Here is a 16,774-nt window from a genome sequence, read left to right on the forward strand (position 1 = left end):
TATTATCAAATGTATCTGTCATTGTGGAAATGTCCTTTCCAATGCCTTTTTAAAAAGGCCGTAACATTGCCCTATACTGATTGGTCTGTTTAGAATGATCAATACCATGCTTTTGAGTAAGGGCCAGACACAAGTGCTCTTCAAATATTAAACAAAACTAGAAGCTTTTTAAATGTGATGCAGAGCGAGCCAAAGTCCTGAAACTGATGGATGTGTCACTAAGACGGCAATTTCTAGATTGTATTCCAAGTCAGACCTGCATTTTTTAAGAACTATTTTCAGTCTGAATGGGGTCTAACAGGGAGCTCTAAAACTTGAGATGAATCCAGCCTGAATGACTCAAGTCCAGTACAGAGTGCATTGAATACTTCCACCTGTTTCATCAACAGTATGTTCGTTGGCAGTAGCTAGAGGCCTGTTGACTCCACTGTTTTGTAATGACAAACATGGGCACTCTGTGCATTTGCGTAATTAGTTACCAGCTGTAGTGAGAGGGATAATTGATTGCAGGGCGAGATGGTTGATTTGCAATTCAACCGAGCTAATAATTTGTTATTGATTGAAGCATTAGTGAAGAAAATGCTACAGAGAGATGTAACCCAGCCAAAGTGCTGCAGAACGTTGATGCTCTGTTTTTAATCTACTTAAATGTTATTACACCTCGCTAAGCTAACATCGTAAGGAGCACAGGCCAGGCGATGATGAACTGCTGGTTTCAGCTCAGCATTGTAGACTCATATGTTATGACTGGAGGAGATTACATTTACGCAGGAAGCATGAGAGTGTCTGTATGTGTGTTTTGTGTAGGAACATTTGTCTGTCTGCCGACTGGCTCTGCTTAGAGAGTGCTTGAATATGGAGGTCAGGGGACGACTGCATATTATTCATGACTTGATATGCATCACACAAGTGCAGTAAAAATATCTTTTGAGTTTACAGTAAATTTATAGTTGTGCAACATTTGTTTTTCCAGTACATCTCTAAGTGCCACACATTTTTTAAGTGAGTTCATTTCTGCCTCATGGACTTGTGGAATATTCATGCCTCATTGAACCGTCCACTACTGCAGTCAGTTTTCTAAATTTAATCAGCCATTAAATTAACTCCCTCAGTTTAATTGCACATTTGAAATGATTATCTCAAGGTCAGAGGTTAGGTTTTTCTTTGTGATGGCTCATTGCTTCACACGTTCCTCTCCCTTCTGTTCTTTATTTTAGTTTACTCAGCTTTATATCACGTCTTTCCAGCCACCCTCTAGTTACCTAACATCTATGCTTTCATCCCACGGATATGTCCTTTCTACTAACATTTTATACCTTTTTTTTGCATTCTTTTTTCCTTCTTTTTCTGTTCCTCTATGTTGGATTCCGAGCCGGAAGCCCACAGGAATTGAAAGTTGGAGAGAAGAAATGATTTTTAAGTGACTCAGAGAGAGCTTCTTTTCTTTGAAACCAGGTGTAAAAATGTTGCATTGAGGTGCTAAAGTCGTCTCTTCTCTTCTTCAGCTCTTTCTCAGAGGCCCACCTTGGCAGTTAGAGGAGAGGTCATCACCATGACAGCGTCCTCGCAGGACTCCACCCCCTCGTCTATGGCTGGCCTCTTCCTCCTCCTCCTCCTCTTCCCAACTGTCCTCTCGCAGAATCCTGCTGACCAAATGACTCCGTCGTTGTTTGACCTGCTGACCCAACCGGAGTGCACAAAGAAAGAACATCCAAAGGTTTCCATCCAAGGTCAGACATCACCTATAACCACTTGTTATATATAAACATCTGATAATGCTATACTGAAAATGTTTACATGGACACAAGAAAACTGTTTACTAGGAGAATGCAGATTATGGTTACTTTAAAACTTGCATTTACACACAGCTTGCCAGTAATCTGATTTCCCTCTTATCTTCTTTACTGTTAAATAATAGCTTTAGATTTTTTACCATGCACAGTTCTGAACACATAACACTGGTTTTTTTCAGACTGTAAGTAACTGCTATTCTTTATTTTAGTTTCAATTCTGGTCTGATTTAGGATTTAATTATTTGGATATATCTGCTCTGAGTAATGATGTTGACTTTTATCCCACACAACTGCAATTCCAGTTCTTTGTCTGCCATGTGCATGTGCTGTAAAAAGCCTGTTAGAAATCTGTGTACACATGGTGGAGAAGTCAGGCTTCTCCATTCGAAATCTAGCTTAGTTAACCAGGTTTCTTTAATACCTAACACCAATTACAGTAACTGGATTTCTAATCTGGAAATTTAACCCAGTTATGCATAGAGGTGCATGGAAGATGGTTAATGAATAATTCTGTGTTTTTGAGATCATCACTGAAAAAAAGTAAAGTTTTGAGGCAAATGGTTACGTACAGAAACATATACATGCCACTTTTCACCGGAACAAAATAAACTGTTTTCATAAACCTGTGCCAGTTGAAATAAAACCTCATAATTTGGCATTTGGCATGCAGGTATAAAGAACAACAGAAAGCAAGAGGGGACAAGATAAAATGGATTGTGCAGAATAACAACGCTCGCTATCTAGCCCATTCATCTGTACAGTGGAAGAAACAAGGTCTTCCTTGTTTCTTGGCCCACAGTTTGGGGCACCAAATCCCAGATAGATATGGCAGAATGAAAGGTAAACACGCGCTAGATTGCTGTGTTTATTTTTTGAATAGGGCTGTTTGTGTTCCCTCTGCCAAGAATGGTGAAGATTGGAGCACAACAAAATTGCTGGTGGGGATCGAGGACAGAAACACAAAAATTGAAAAGGTGGAAGATGACATTTCCTCAAGTGTTTTTTATTTATAATTTTTTTTTAACTACAATTGGTTCCCTTCCAAGCCTCCATCTGTGCTCTAGGGCCAACTCAGCCATGTTCTAGGTCTGAACTCTGGTTAATGAATCTGAAAGTGGTCCTTTTGCTGGACCTTCTGTGTAACAGCAGTTTTCATCTTAAAAACCGAAACCTCCTTTGTATTGGGTTTTCTATCCATAGATCGAGTGAATGTTATTGGCTATTATCATTCCCCACAAAACCGAGCTGAGGTCACATATAGAATATGCTGAGTATTTGCCTCTGTCCTGCTTCACCCAGGGCTCCAGATGTCCAGATTAGCCCGAGCTCCACCGGTGCTTCACTTCAAAGGCGTGCCACTTGAGAATGGCTCTCATGGCAGGGAGCTGCAGGCCTGTCTAAGCAGGCAGAGCAGGGCATTATGTGGAGGCAGCCATATAGAAAAGGCCTGCACAATGAAAGTGTCAGTTAGAACCTGAGATTAGCCTCTGTGATTGATGAGCGTTTTATAGCAGCTTGTTGAAGCGCCACCTCAATCACCTAAAAGAGAGCAGGGAGCCAGCTGAGAAGATTTTTTACAATGGGCATGCAGTGTGTGTACCAAAGTATACAAGTGTATGGTCCTATAATGACAAGTAATTGTTTTTATTTGTGTGTTTGACTGCCTCTCCAAGTGGTGTTTTTGTTTTGGCAGTTAGTGTTTCTGTGTGTGTGATGCAGGGATATTTAATCCTGCGTGAAGAGATCAGTTGGTGTCTCTCTGGCCCCTGAGTCGGTACCTCCCCTGGAGCATGCTGTCAGCATAAAGCCCAGCTTCGTTTGGCTTTAAGCATTTCTGCTTTTGGCTCCATGGACACCCACCTGAATTTGTCATGTGTTGGGACAAATTCATTGATACATCTATCACTAGTACACCAGATGTTTTAGGTCCGCGGACAGACAATTAATCCTGAATCTCTCCGAGGCTTGTGTTGAAAAGATGTACTTTACTTTCTTAAAGTAAAACTTTATTACAGCTTAGCTTTTTTTCATCAGGCTTTAAACTGTAAACCATGATGGTAGGATGTTTTCAATTGAAAGTTGACCTTCATTTATGTTTAAAAAAAACTTTATTAAATGTGTTAAAATGTGTGAGTGTTTTCACCCACACTGTTACAAAACATTAGAGAAACACTGCCTCAAGATGTAAGGATGTAAATACTGTAGTTGACAGCAGTCATCAGACAAAGACATCCACCATGTCAAGCACAAACCTCTCCAGCCGCTTTACTTACAGCATAGAATTTTACCAATCAGCTTGGAGACACCCCAAACACTACACGCTGTATACGTCTGCTGTTCAAGAAAACGTGCCTGTGTTTTATGCCAACCACACCACAGATGCCATGCAGGACTACAGCATTGGAATCACGTAACCTCCACCCACAGGCACACAGTGTACGAGCTGCCAGCTTATGATGTAGATAAATGATATTGGCTCCCGGCATGAGACTGTGGGTCTGATAGGAGCGTGGCATGAGGGCAGCAAGTGGAACGTTCTGAATCTAGATATGGAGTCTGTTTGAGGAACTATGGAGTCGGCTGTGCATCATGTTATGAGGCCCAGAGAACTGGTTTTGGAGTGTGTGTAAAGGGGTCAGCCTGGTTTGTGAGAGAAATAGATAAACTCTGCTCCTTCATCACACCCAGAGCAGCAATATCCATCAAGGCAACAAGATGTTTCATAAGGGAGCGTGTGTAGGAAAGTGATGGTTGATAATAAGACCTTTGGCTTGGCTTTCACTACCTCCTTCACAGAGAAGAGGAGGAGTTGTCTGATGGATAAGATTGCTTTCCAGCCTGGGTCATCTGCTCTGCTCAAATCACTCTGGAGAGAGACAAAGGAGAATAGAAACCGCTAGCGTTGTTGTTCATTTCCTGTTCAATTCCTTGAAAACCTTGTCTTTTCCATTTGCTTTTTATACCCTCTCTGGTGACCTGCTTGCCTGAACTATTCTCTTATCTCCACTCCTCTCATTCGTTCTCCTCTCTATGCTCCTTGTCTCATATTCTCTTTCTGCCTTCCTCCTTTCCTTTTCTCTTAAACTCGCAATCACCTTTTCTCTTTCAGCCTGCTCTTTTTATGCTCCTATAATAGGCAAAAAAATGTATCCTTCTATCTCATTCATCGTTTGGGTAATGGTGCCGTTGTTTAGCCGTCGTGTCGCCATGTGAAGGGCTCTTGAGCAGCATGAGAGCAATGCCCCTGTAAGACATAAATGTTCACTTAAAAAAAAAAAAGTATTCTCCATTATTTTCTGATCCTATTTTTCATTTTTACATTCTGGTTGTACTTTGCCACCCTGATTCCCTTCTTTTTCATGATTACAAAGGGCTAATTGGAGTGGTGCTATCAGAGCTGTGGCGTGTTTGCAGCCATTCATCAGGCATCTGAATGGAGCTAAGTTTAGCATGCTGCAGGAGCCAGCCTCTCACTCTCTGATAGGATGTATAATGCTGGCCAGAGAGATAGCAAAGACGATAATAGAATAGAAAATGTTTAACGGGAAAGTAAGGCAGCAGGAAAATTGCTCTCTTTGCTTTTTTGTGTCCATGTTGTCTCCTTAGAGACTTTCATTCCCAGAGTGACTTTTTCACAAAAATCAAGTCCACTAGGTCAGACCTGGTAACATTTCCTTGAATTTTCCCTAAATGTAATGCTGTTATCTTAACCCTTTCTTGTGCTCTTTTCTTTTCAAATACTTCTGGAATCAGCACAACTTAGTATCTCTGGCAGAATTGCAGATCTCCATAGAGGATAAATTATGTCATTGCCTGCCAGTGAAGTGAAAGACGTAAAATATACATGTTGTTCTGCCTTCCTAAACTCACTGTAATGCATTTAGATATGTTTCCTTTCTCATGCACAACAATAGAATCAGTTTAATGACTTAAGTACTATAAGTATGAGCTGATTTTAATAATTCATGTTTAAGGCCAAAGAGGAAAACCTAGAGAAAAGCCCCAACAATCATCAGATTATAAGTCTCACTACATTTTCAACTTAATTCATGCCAACTCCTTACAGTGTTAATAACAGAATGTGAGCAAATACAAGTTTAAAGACTGTCAGACGGCATTAGGAAGCAAAAAAACAAGTATAATAACTAAAGAAAGCAGGATCCTTTGAGAATGATGCTTGTGCAGTTCGGGATTTATTCCACGAGCTAACATATCTGCAGCCGTGTGCCTTTTTCAGAGCTTTATCTTCAGGGTTACTAGACTAGTAAAAATCATGGAATCATTGGCCTCACGATGGACATTAGTTATGCCACGTACACAGCAATTTACCTGAAAAATCACTGATACAGCCTGTTAGAGAACTCACTCTTCATCATTGCTCTCATAATTTTTCCAACTGGCGGCACCTCTCCAAGAGCCCCACTGCTCCCTCTTTCGTGCCAGGGGCCAAATAGTGAGTAAATATTGAGGCTCTATCCCTTACAGTTTTGTCATGTTTAAATAAAGCCAATTCTTGACATTTTGGCAACAGATACTCATATTTGAAAACCAAGAGGTTACTACTCTGGCAGATGTAGCCAGTAATTGGACAAATGGCATGTAAGAATCTTGTGATATTACCCCTACTTTGGGCTCTCTGTCACACTCTTTTTTGGAGAACATTGCTTACATTTCTACCAGCGCATTGGACACTGACAAGTTGTCAGCAGCTTTGAATGCTGGTTCACTGTTGGTTTTGTGTGGCAGCCAGAATCTTTACCGGTCGCTGACTGAGGGGCTATTAGCCTCCTGGCCCCAGCGCCATTCCTCCTGTGGCTGCTCGGTCCCCAGTCTGCCCGGGCACTTTCTCAGCTCTCCCCGTAACCTGCCGACCCCATCTATCTGAGTTCAGTCAAGTGGGAGGGGAGAGGGAAGGATGGAGCGGTGGAGGGGTTGAAAAGACGAAGGGATAGAGGGAGTGTTGTGCTCCACTGAGGCATTCTCTCAAACTATCACTCTCTGCAAGTGCAGCCACAGTGAAAATCGAAAGGTAGAATAGTAGCGATAGTGAAGAACGGGAAAGGCAATGCGGGGTGAAGACGAAGCGCAAGGAAGGGCGGAGAATGATATGAAGAAGACCAAACAAAACACATTTCAAAGGATTTTGGCCAGATAAGGCTGAGGTGTGAAAGGATCTGGCACTGCAGGGAAAGTTTTGTTCTTTCAGTACTAAACAACACTACAACATGTGGAGAAACGTGGCAGTTTTGCTTTATCTTTATTTGTACAAAAATGTGCTTACAGTAAATGTATATTGTATTTCAATTTGTATATTGCAGAATGGATTCATTCCTTTGCCATTATTTAGCCACAATTGTTAGTTTTGTTACATTCCATGTGTGAGTAATCTTCTCAGAAAGAGAGAGCATTGCTGTTGATTGAGCTAAATTTATTCAGAGTGCATTCATACAGTGTATGTGCTAATTGACACTGGAGGTGATCCTTCATTCACAGAATCATCTGCCAGATGACAGCCAGTCTCCATATTGTTTGTTAACAATTTTGGATCGACCACCTTGCCCTGAAGATAACCCGTTTTTAATGTCGCCTATTTTCAGCAAGTCTTCTTCCCATTAACAAGACATTGTTTTCCTGTGTATTCCCCTGAAGGAAGATGATGATAGACAGATACCTTCAGTACAATATGTGTCATTCATAGCTCATTAAACAGTGCAACGCTTGAGGGGAGAACTCAACTAGATAGCTTATCATAATGCTAATGACAAAACATGTGATTTAGGGTCGGATGTTATTATGTGAGTATTTGACAACATAGATTTTATCTGACAATCAGTCAATCAATCAATCAATCAAACTTTATTTCTAAAGCACATTTAAAAACAACCAGCTTGATCAAAGTGCTGTACATTGACATGAAGCAATAAATAAACAGAATACAACATCAGACAAGTACAACATACAGTTCTCATGCCGGATTACAAGCCAAGGAATAAAAATGTGTTTTTAGTCGCGATTTAAAAAGCGGAAAGCTGGGGGCCAGTCTGACATGAAGAGGCAATTCATTCCACAGGCTCGGGGCTGCAACTGAGAAAGCCCGATCCCCTCTGCTCTTGAGTCGTGATTTATGGCGCTTGAAAACAATGATCACTGAAGTTATTACAATTCATCCTGTGGGGGACATGTGTACCAGTTTTGTGGCAATTCATCCAATAGTTGTTGGACATTTCCCTCAAAACCATAAATATGCACTTCATGATGGCCCTACAAAAACGTCAGGGGATCACCAAAGTCATTAGATTGCCTCCTTTTAGGACCAGTAACGTCTGTACAAAATGTCATGGTAATCAAATAGTTTTTGAGACGGTTCAATCTGGACAAAAGTGGTGGACTGAATGATGGCTCTAACAGGGTGCTACAGTTCTAACTGTTCTTCTAGTTTAATTATGGACCCTGAACTAGGGCTGCACGATTATGGCTAAAATGATAATCACGATTATTTTTTATCAATATTGAGATCACGATTAATTATCATGATTATTTGTCTATTTTGTCACATAGGCTATTTATAACCGCTATTTCATATCTCCCAGACGAAATATTAACGCGCATTTTGGTACCTCATTACTGTGCCGCTAAAATGTCTGCTCTGCTCAGAGTGACAGCTGACTCATTATGAATGGGTCCAGCATGGTTCAGCAGAGTTACACACGTTGTATATGTATCAAATGTCTGTATTGTCACTGCGCTGCATTTTTATAAAATATGATATTCTGGCCATGGGTCACATCTCTTGCAGGTACAACAGGCTTCGTGTCACACACTATTACTCAACAAACTGAAGTTATTTGCATTCAATAACTTCTTCTGTGTTTTTTGCTGTGGCCGCCACAATAACAGAGAGTTACCAGCGGAAACACTGGTACAAATTTTAGGTTGGCCTCTCATGCTTAACAATATTCAGCTGTGTTATTAACTAAAACTGTGAACAGATGTCAGAAGTGTGGACGACGCTGTTCATGGAAGCCAAAATCGTGATTGTGATTAAAATTCGATTAATTTTGCAGCCTTAACCTGAACTGTCAATTTTCACTTTGTCTCAGGAGGGTCTTTTATTTGCCAGATTAATTACAGCTGTGAAATGTGTACTTTTCAATATCAAATCTCTCTATCTTTGAGTTTGCACCCTGCCCTTAATGGCTGACACCATCCTCCAAACTCAAATTGACAAAGTTGGATGGGCTAGCAGGCAGACAAACCCAGCGGCTCAAATTTAGAGGGATTAGATGAAGGTAAGATGGATATTTATCAAATAGCCCTCTCTAAACTCCAACTTTGGGAAATCTTACATTTCATCAGGTTTTAAGCTGTGTGTGTGTGTGTGTGTGTGTGTGTGTGTGTGCGTGCGCGCGTCTGTGCGTGTGTGTGAGAGATTCCCTCAGCTTGATAATACTTTGTCATTTTCCAGCTTTGACTGCTTTTCATCCAGACCTGTTCCAAGAGCGACTCAGATCAGTCGGGACGCCACTCCACTCTGCCGCCATGCTAGTTGTGTGAGAAGAAGCCGAATGTTTAAAAAGATGGAAGGAGAGAAGTTATGATTTATGTCTGTGTGAGAACAATGTCTCAGCCACTATCCTCATCCTTCTCTTTATCCCTCTGTCAGCCACGGGCCAATGCATTAATCCATCTGCCAACCAATTGCAGGGCGGGGGGGTGCAATAATCGTTCATCAAGACCAGCTTGGGGCTCGCGAGTCAACCATGAGGGAGGGGGCTTTCATATTCATCCTGCTTTTTTGTCCATTCTTTGCTCCACCACCCGGCCAGACAGTTATGAGGGGAAAGAGTGAACAGCGCAAATAAAACCACTTGTGAGCAGGAGGATAAATGTCAGTCAGTGAAAGACCCCTCACCATCACAGAGGTCTTTCTAAGAGTAAACAAGCTCATGGTTCAAGAGCTCTCCTGCATGCTACTGAATCAAATTCGACAACACTACTGTTATTTTTATTTTTTCACAAGCTTATAAAGAGGTTTTCATGATGTGGGGACATGTTTATATGTTAATAATACTTCTCAGTTTGAATTTCAAGTGATTCATGTTCCACATTAAAATCTGAGCTGAACGCTAGGAACTCTTGTTTTTACTGTTAGGTGCATAATGCTTCTGAATGCATAATTCCCATAATTCTCTTGTCTATTTCTCCACTGCACATTCTTATTTTATGGTTCGTGTCATATGCTCTGTTTTAATGGTCTTGTTTTATGGGGAGAATAAGTCACTTTAGCAGGCTGTCTAAATGACATCATTTTCTATTTCTGGATGTTTTCCAAAATATTTTTAGTGTGTAACGTGGGGGTGGGGCTAGAGTTTGGCTAGATGTGGACTGTATTTTACCCTAACAGACTGCGCTGAGATTAGCATTAAGTTGCCTTCTACTCTAAATTAGCAACATAGTGCTGGAACTACAACGCATACAACAGTAAATGACAACATAATTGAAAAAAGTAGATTTTTTTTTTTTTAAATAAAAATAAATAACAAAATCTGATGTGTTGCTGTGCTATACACATTATATACACACACATACACTCTCTGTTCACACGTGCTGTGTGTAAACCTGTGATTGTGTTGGATTCTTTATAGTAGGTCAACTTCAGGTCTGTTTACGTAAGGTTGTGAGGCTAAAGACGGCCTACAGCCCCTGCTCCCCTCTGCTCCTCCAGCTTTGGCCTCCGCAGCCATTAATCAGAGAGTGATGTACAGATGGTCCCACTTGCATCCTTGCACCGGCCTTGCATGGTTTCTACTCATACCCTGCATGTCAAAGATGGTCAACCCAAACAGTAGATGCATTCTTGAATGTGAGAAATGGAATACACTTATGCGTAATATAAATATTTATAGAGTGAAAAAGAGATGGCCCGCGTGGTAGTAGACTTACACAGGGTTGTCCAGTGATTTATTATGTTTGCTGAGGTTATCAGTGATTAAATCATGTGTGTGTAGAAATGTTCTACAGTCTATTATTTTAAAGGTTGCAGTACTTCTACAATCTGGCTAGTTTTAATTACAAATCATTGTAGCGCACAGTTTATGTTTCTGGTATGTTCTCAATGAGAGTAGAGCTTTTGTTAATTAAATTGACTGTCTATCATTTTGTTGCTTGAGGCAGTGCATGGGGCACTAAGACTTTTCTAGCTGCTGGGCACTACATGCAGTACATATGTTACAGTTCTACTGAAGGCTGAATAATTCCTTAAAAAATATCCTATTTTCTAAATTGCTTGATATGATTAAAATTGTAATCATTTTCAGTAAGTTAAAAAATCAATGCCTGTATTTAAAGTCTTATTCATGAAAAATGTATATAAAAACTACAATCACATTTTATAACGTGACGTAGTTGACGTTTGTTGAAAACTCAGACTTTGTGCGTTTTTAATCTTTTCCGTGCGGATTGCATCGCATATAACCATTCCAAAAACATGGCATAGTTTAGAAACATTGCATGCATAGGACTTGAGTAGATTTGGGGCTTAGTCCGGACCCTTTTAAATAAACTGAATGCAATGCAAAACAGCGATTGGCTTGCCCGCTTGGCTTGCCCAGCTTTCTAATATAAAGTGTATGTTCATTTTAGCCCCAGTTTGTATGGGGCGCCGTTTGTAAAGCAGCTCGTGCTGAAAATAACAGCAACATTTTGTCACATTTAGCTTTAAATAATGTTTAAATAACTGGTATGAAATTTTGAGGGTCACTTTCTTGCACATTTACAACAATATTTGTCAACTTGGAAATATTTTAAATAGTTAAATCCAAATATTAAATGTTACACCTAAATGTTAAATGTTAAATCTATATGCTAAATCTAAATCTAAATGTTAAATCTAAATCTAAATGTTAAATCTAAATCTAAATGTTAAATCTAAATCTAAATCTAAATGTTAAATCTAAATATTAAATCTAAATCTAAATGTTAAATCTAAATCTAAATCTAAATGTTAAATCTAAATATTAGATCTAAATCTAAATGTTAAATCTAAATCTAAATCTAAATGTTAAATCTAAATATTAAATCTAAATCTAAATGTTAAATCTAAATCTAAATCTAAATGTTAAATCTAAATATTAAATCTAAATCTAAATGTTAAATCTAAATCTAAATGTTAAATCTAAACCTAAATGTTAAATCTAAATCTAAATCTAAATGTTAAATCTAAATGTTTCGGGTGAAACTAAATATTTAGCTAATATGCAAATTAATGTCGGTAACCGGAAGTACCAAAATAAAAGCTCGAGGAGGTCAGTGTATGTTTATAGTGTCAAATAACGAATAAAAATCCTCTCATTGGGAGATATGGACTCTTGAACTTGGATAACCGTGAAAATAACTACCTAAAATAATAAACACAGTTGGGGAAAACTGTATTTGAAGAGTACTTTGAGTTTTTAGTGTCACTTTTATGAATGGTGTGGGAATTATAGCCACTATAGCCAGCCACGGGGGGGCTCACTTTGACTGGTCTGTCACGTTCGCTTGCATTAAGGTCAGCAAGAGCCTATCCCCGCCCGCCCCCGACAAGGTACGGTACTGTTGGCCATGGTCACCCTGCGTAATGTCCAACGAATCAGCGTTAGCCGAGAACATCGGCAGAGCCGTCCTGGTGGCTGAACAAACTTATTCAACAGCGACAGCAACAGCCTCAGGGCCACCGCAGGCCACCTCGGTAAGCATGTTTTCCAAATCACGGAGCTAGCAATGTTGTCAAGGCTAACTTAACTAAACTAGCTAACGGTAGCTAGCCAGTAGAGATTTGCTACTACCTTGACAACAAGACAATGCTAGCTCCGTGATTTGGAAAACATGCTTACCGAGGTGGCCTGCGGTGGCCCTGAGGCTGTCGCTGTCGCTGTTGAATAAGTTTGTTCAGCCACCGGGACGGCTCTGCCGATGTTCTCGGCTAACGCTGATTCGTTGGACATTTCGCAGTGTCTTGTCAGTGCCTTGTCGGGGGCGGGCGGGGATAGGCTCTTGCTGACGTTAATGCAAGCGAACGTGACAGACCAGTCAAAGTGAGCCCCCCCGTGGCTGGCTATAGTGGCTATAATTCCCACACCATTCATAAAAGTGACACTAAAAACTCAAAGTACTCTTCAAATACAGTTTTCCCCAACTGTGTTTATTATTTTAGGTAGTTATTTTCACGGTTATCCAAGTTCAAGAGTCCATATCTCCCGATGAGAGGATTTTTATTCGTTATTTGACACTATAAACATACACTGACCTCCTCGAGCTTTTATTTTGGTACTTCCGGTTACCGACATTAATTTGCATATTAGCTAAATATTTAGTTTCACCCGAAACATTTAGATTTAACATTTAGATTTAGATTTAGATTTAACATTTAGATTTAGATTTAACATTTAGATTTAGATTTAATATTTAGATTTAACATTTAGATTTAGATTTAGATTTAACATTTAGATTTAGATTTAACATTTAGATTTAGATTTAATATTTAGATTTAACATTTAGATTTAGATTTAGATTTAACATTTAGATTTAGTTTTAATATTTAGATTTAACATTTAGATTTAGATTTAGATTTAACATTTAGATTTAGATTTAATATTTAGATTTAACATTTAGATTTAGATTTAGATTTAACATTTAGATTTAGATTTAACATTTAGATTTAGATTTAGCATATAGATTTAACATTTAACATTTAGGTGTAACATTTAATATTTGGATTTAACTATTTAAAATATTTCCAAGTTGACAAATATTGTTGTAAATGTGCAAGAAAGTGACCCTCAAAATTTCATACCAGTTATTTAAACATTATTTAAAGCTAAATGTGACAAAATGTTGCTGTTATTTTCAGCACGAGCTGCTTTACAAACGGCGCCCCATAAGTTTGTAGATGTTATTTAGATGGCACCAATATTTTGCTTAACTGGCCTGGCAACCCAAAGGCTAAGCTTTTGTTTCCAGATTTGTTTGGTGACTTATGATACGGGGGGTCTGGGGGTCCACCCCCATACATTTTTTTTTAGCGTTAAACACTTAATTTCCTGTATTCTGGTGAATTTGTATGCACCTACTGTAGTTCTACCTTTTTCTAAAATCAATTTGTGCTGGAAGTGGAACTTCTCTTTTGCATCTTTTTTTGGGGGTAAGTAAATGTGCATATGACAATTATTCAACTGAATGATAAATTATTCATTTTAATGAATTAATAAAGCCCTGGTTTATTAATTGCACGGTAACTTTAAACTACATCAGTAGTATTGCCCTCCTAAACATTGTGTTGGTGGCATCAATGTATTAGATTTGGCTTTAATTTCTCCGAAAATCATGCCTTTCCCAGCTAAATAAGGCAACTAATGAGTTTGTGGGGTTTACATAGGCTACATGTTTCATATTTGTCAGTCAGGTTTTCAAAATACATTCGGGGCTGCACTCAAAACGTTCGGGGCTGACGCCCCGGCAAAATCAGCTGACGGCGCCTCTGTTTACTCCTTTTTGAGGAACATTTCTTAAAAACCATAGTGCCCGTCTGTTTAGGAAATTATAGAACTTTTTTTTAATCTATGTAGTAATTTGAAAATCACATTCTTTTGAACATTGCTTTCATGGGAAGAATGATTCAGACCTGCTTGCATAACTACAAAACCTTGAGTCAAGTTCAGTCCGTCAGCAGCTCAGTGAAAACTTCCCCTTCCGATTCAACATCTGGACAAAACAGGTTGTGGCAGATAATTTTCATTTCACTGAAGTCCCCTGTCGATACTGGCACCCTTAATGACAGTATGTGTGTGTGTTCTTGTGTATGTCGTTTCCTATGGATGCATATTGTGTCTGTATCTTAAATCAAAAGCACCATACTGTACTGTAGCTGTGGCCTTCTGTCTTTTTATCACTTGTATATCTAGTTATGTTTGCAGATGACAGAGCCATATGGGCCCCATCAATCGTAAAACCCGTCCCTTTGCGTGATGGAGAGTCGCTTCATAGTTCGTTGTGACTTTTTCCAACACTTTGAAGTCTGGCACCCGTAGCTTCGAGCTATACAAACTACTGTAATGTTATAAGAAAAAGGTTTAAGGTTTTAAAGGTTTTATGACTGCTTCCCTACTGAATAGAATTATCAGAAGTATGGCAAAATGTTTTTGCACACAACCACTAAACCTTTTTTTCTTGGTTTTATAAATACTTTATATTTTATAAAGTTGTATATATTAATTCACAGACGTGCAGTATTGGAATCACCATTCACAGCCATTTTGTTTGTCTTTTCCAAAGCTTTGTGGAAATGTCTGAAAGCTATTGAAGACAGCTTTTTAAATTGGTTAGGGGAATCTGAATTCTCACCAACCGCTGTGATACTATGTACAGCATGGGAAACATTATAAATCCTTTTATGCTGCGCAAACCTCCCACGTGGGGAAATCCGTTTAAAGTTCTGCGCTTTGGGTTCACACAAAGATTGAATTGAAAAGTCACTTTTCCTGCAGTTTTCAAATTGACATTAAAAGCCCCACCAGGCTCTGCTGCTTTGAAATTTTGATTTGTAAAAGCCAGTTTCAAGCACGCGGAGGTACACCGAGCTGTGTTTGTTCCAACGTCAGGTTGTATCAGGATTTTGTGCCTGATGGGCCTGAGACAGCTTTGTCCCTCTCTGTAGGGGACACCATCACAGCGCAGAAAGCGTTCCAACTGCACTTATTATCACTACAGCTGCAACTAATACTTTTTCTTATTATAGATTAGCGTTTTTTTTGAATAATCGATTAACTGTTTGGTGAAGAAAATGCCTAAAATAATAAAACCATCAAATCAAGTTCCCAGAGGGCAGGGGGCCTCTTTATTTTAGTTGTTTTATTTGATCAACAGTCCAAAATCCAAAGATGCTCAATTTAAAACATTATCAAAAGGGAAAATTAAAAAATCCTTACATTTAAGAAACAAAATGAATCAAATGTCCTTGTCACTGCCATCATTTTAGATCATTTTCTGTTGATCAACTAATTGTTTCAGCACTATTTTCCACATAAGATACACCAACCCCTGTGGATGAAATACAAAATGTTAAAGGCTTGTGTGTACTGATTTGATGTTATAAACTTTGACATGATTTAACTTTCAATAACCTTTCTTTCTTTCTTTCTTACTTTCTTTTTTTCTCACAGCGCTCAGTCCGTGGATTTCTACTTTCTCCCGCCCAGGCGTGAGAGACTTCTCCCAGCTCACCCTTGACCTGACTAGGAATGAGCTTATTGTTGGTGCCAGGTAAGAGACTGTAAATCCATTCAGCTTTTCATCCCACAGAGCACATTACTGAGAATGTTAAAACCTTTCTGACTTACTCATGCATTGCCATTTTTGGGTAAGGATGCTTCTTAAGTACTCAGCTGAGGCCTTGTTGGACTAAGTCAAAGCTTCACTAGTATGGACCACGCCCCGACCATGTCTTAGTTAAAGATTTAATCAACATTATGAGTTAGATAGATGAATGGATGTGGATGTCATCCGATGGCTGGTCTGGGAGGATGTATGATGACTGGGTGGGGGAGACTCAGAGTGGGGTGTCCGTCTCAGAAGCAGTTTTTGCCCGAATAGTTTACAGACCCCCAGACGGTACCTAGATGAGACATGAGAGAGATGTGCAGCAGGAAGGGATGAGGGGGAAGATGGATGAAGGAGAGGGAAAGGGAGGGTGGGTCAAGCAATCCGAGACACGAGCCAGGCTGCGCAGCGCGGTACGTTTGTCTGGTGATTAGAGGTGTGGTTCAAGCGTGGCCCTGCTCCCGAACCTACGTTAACAAATTAACTTAATTTTAGATTTGGCAGAAGGGAAGACTTTGGCAGAATTACGTCATGTCACGTGTGTGTGTGTGTATGTGTGTGTGCGCGTTCGTGCGTGTGCGTGTCACCCAAACTTTGTGCTTTTTTAATCTGCGTGTAGCCGGATT

General features: G+C 39.5%; 1 protein-coding gene across 6 annotated transcripts in view; it reads left to right on the top strand.

Annotated features, from left to right (window-relative positions):
* Window positions 1–16,774, top strand: part of LOC116684793 (semaphorin-5B) — a 167,523-nt gene that overhangs the window by 67,302 nt on the left and 83,447 nt on the right. For all 6 annotated transcript variants that reach the window (XM_032510213.1, XM_032510216.1, XM_032510215.1 and 3 more), the window contains 2 exons: window positions 1,506–1,730; window positions 15,992–16,091. In XM_032510213.1, coding sequence (XP_032366104.1) covers window positions 1,553–1,730; window positions 15,992–16,091 — 278 coding nt within the window. In that variant the 5' untranslated portion in view covers window positions 1,506–1,552. The remainder of the gene's footprint in view (window positions 1–1,505; window positions 1,731–15,991; window positions 16,092–16,774) is intronic.

The sequence above is a fragment of the Etheostoma spectabile genome, unplaced genomic scaffold (assembly GCF_008692095.1).
Source record: "Etheostoma spectabile isolate EspeVRDwgs_2016 unplaced genomic scaffold, UIUC_Espe_1.0 scaffold00569331, whole genome shotgun sequence".
NCBI classification, from domain to species: domain Eukaryota; kingdom Metazoa; phylum Chordata; class Actinopteri; order Perciformes; family Percidae; genus Etheostoma; species Etheostoma spectabile.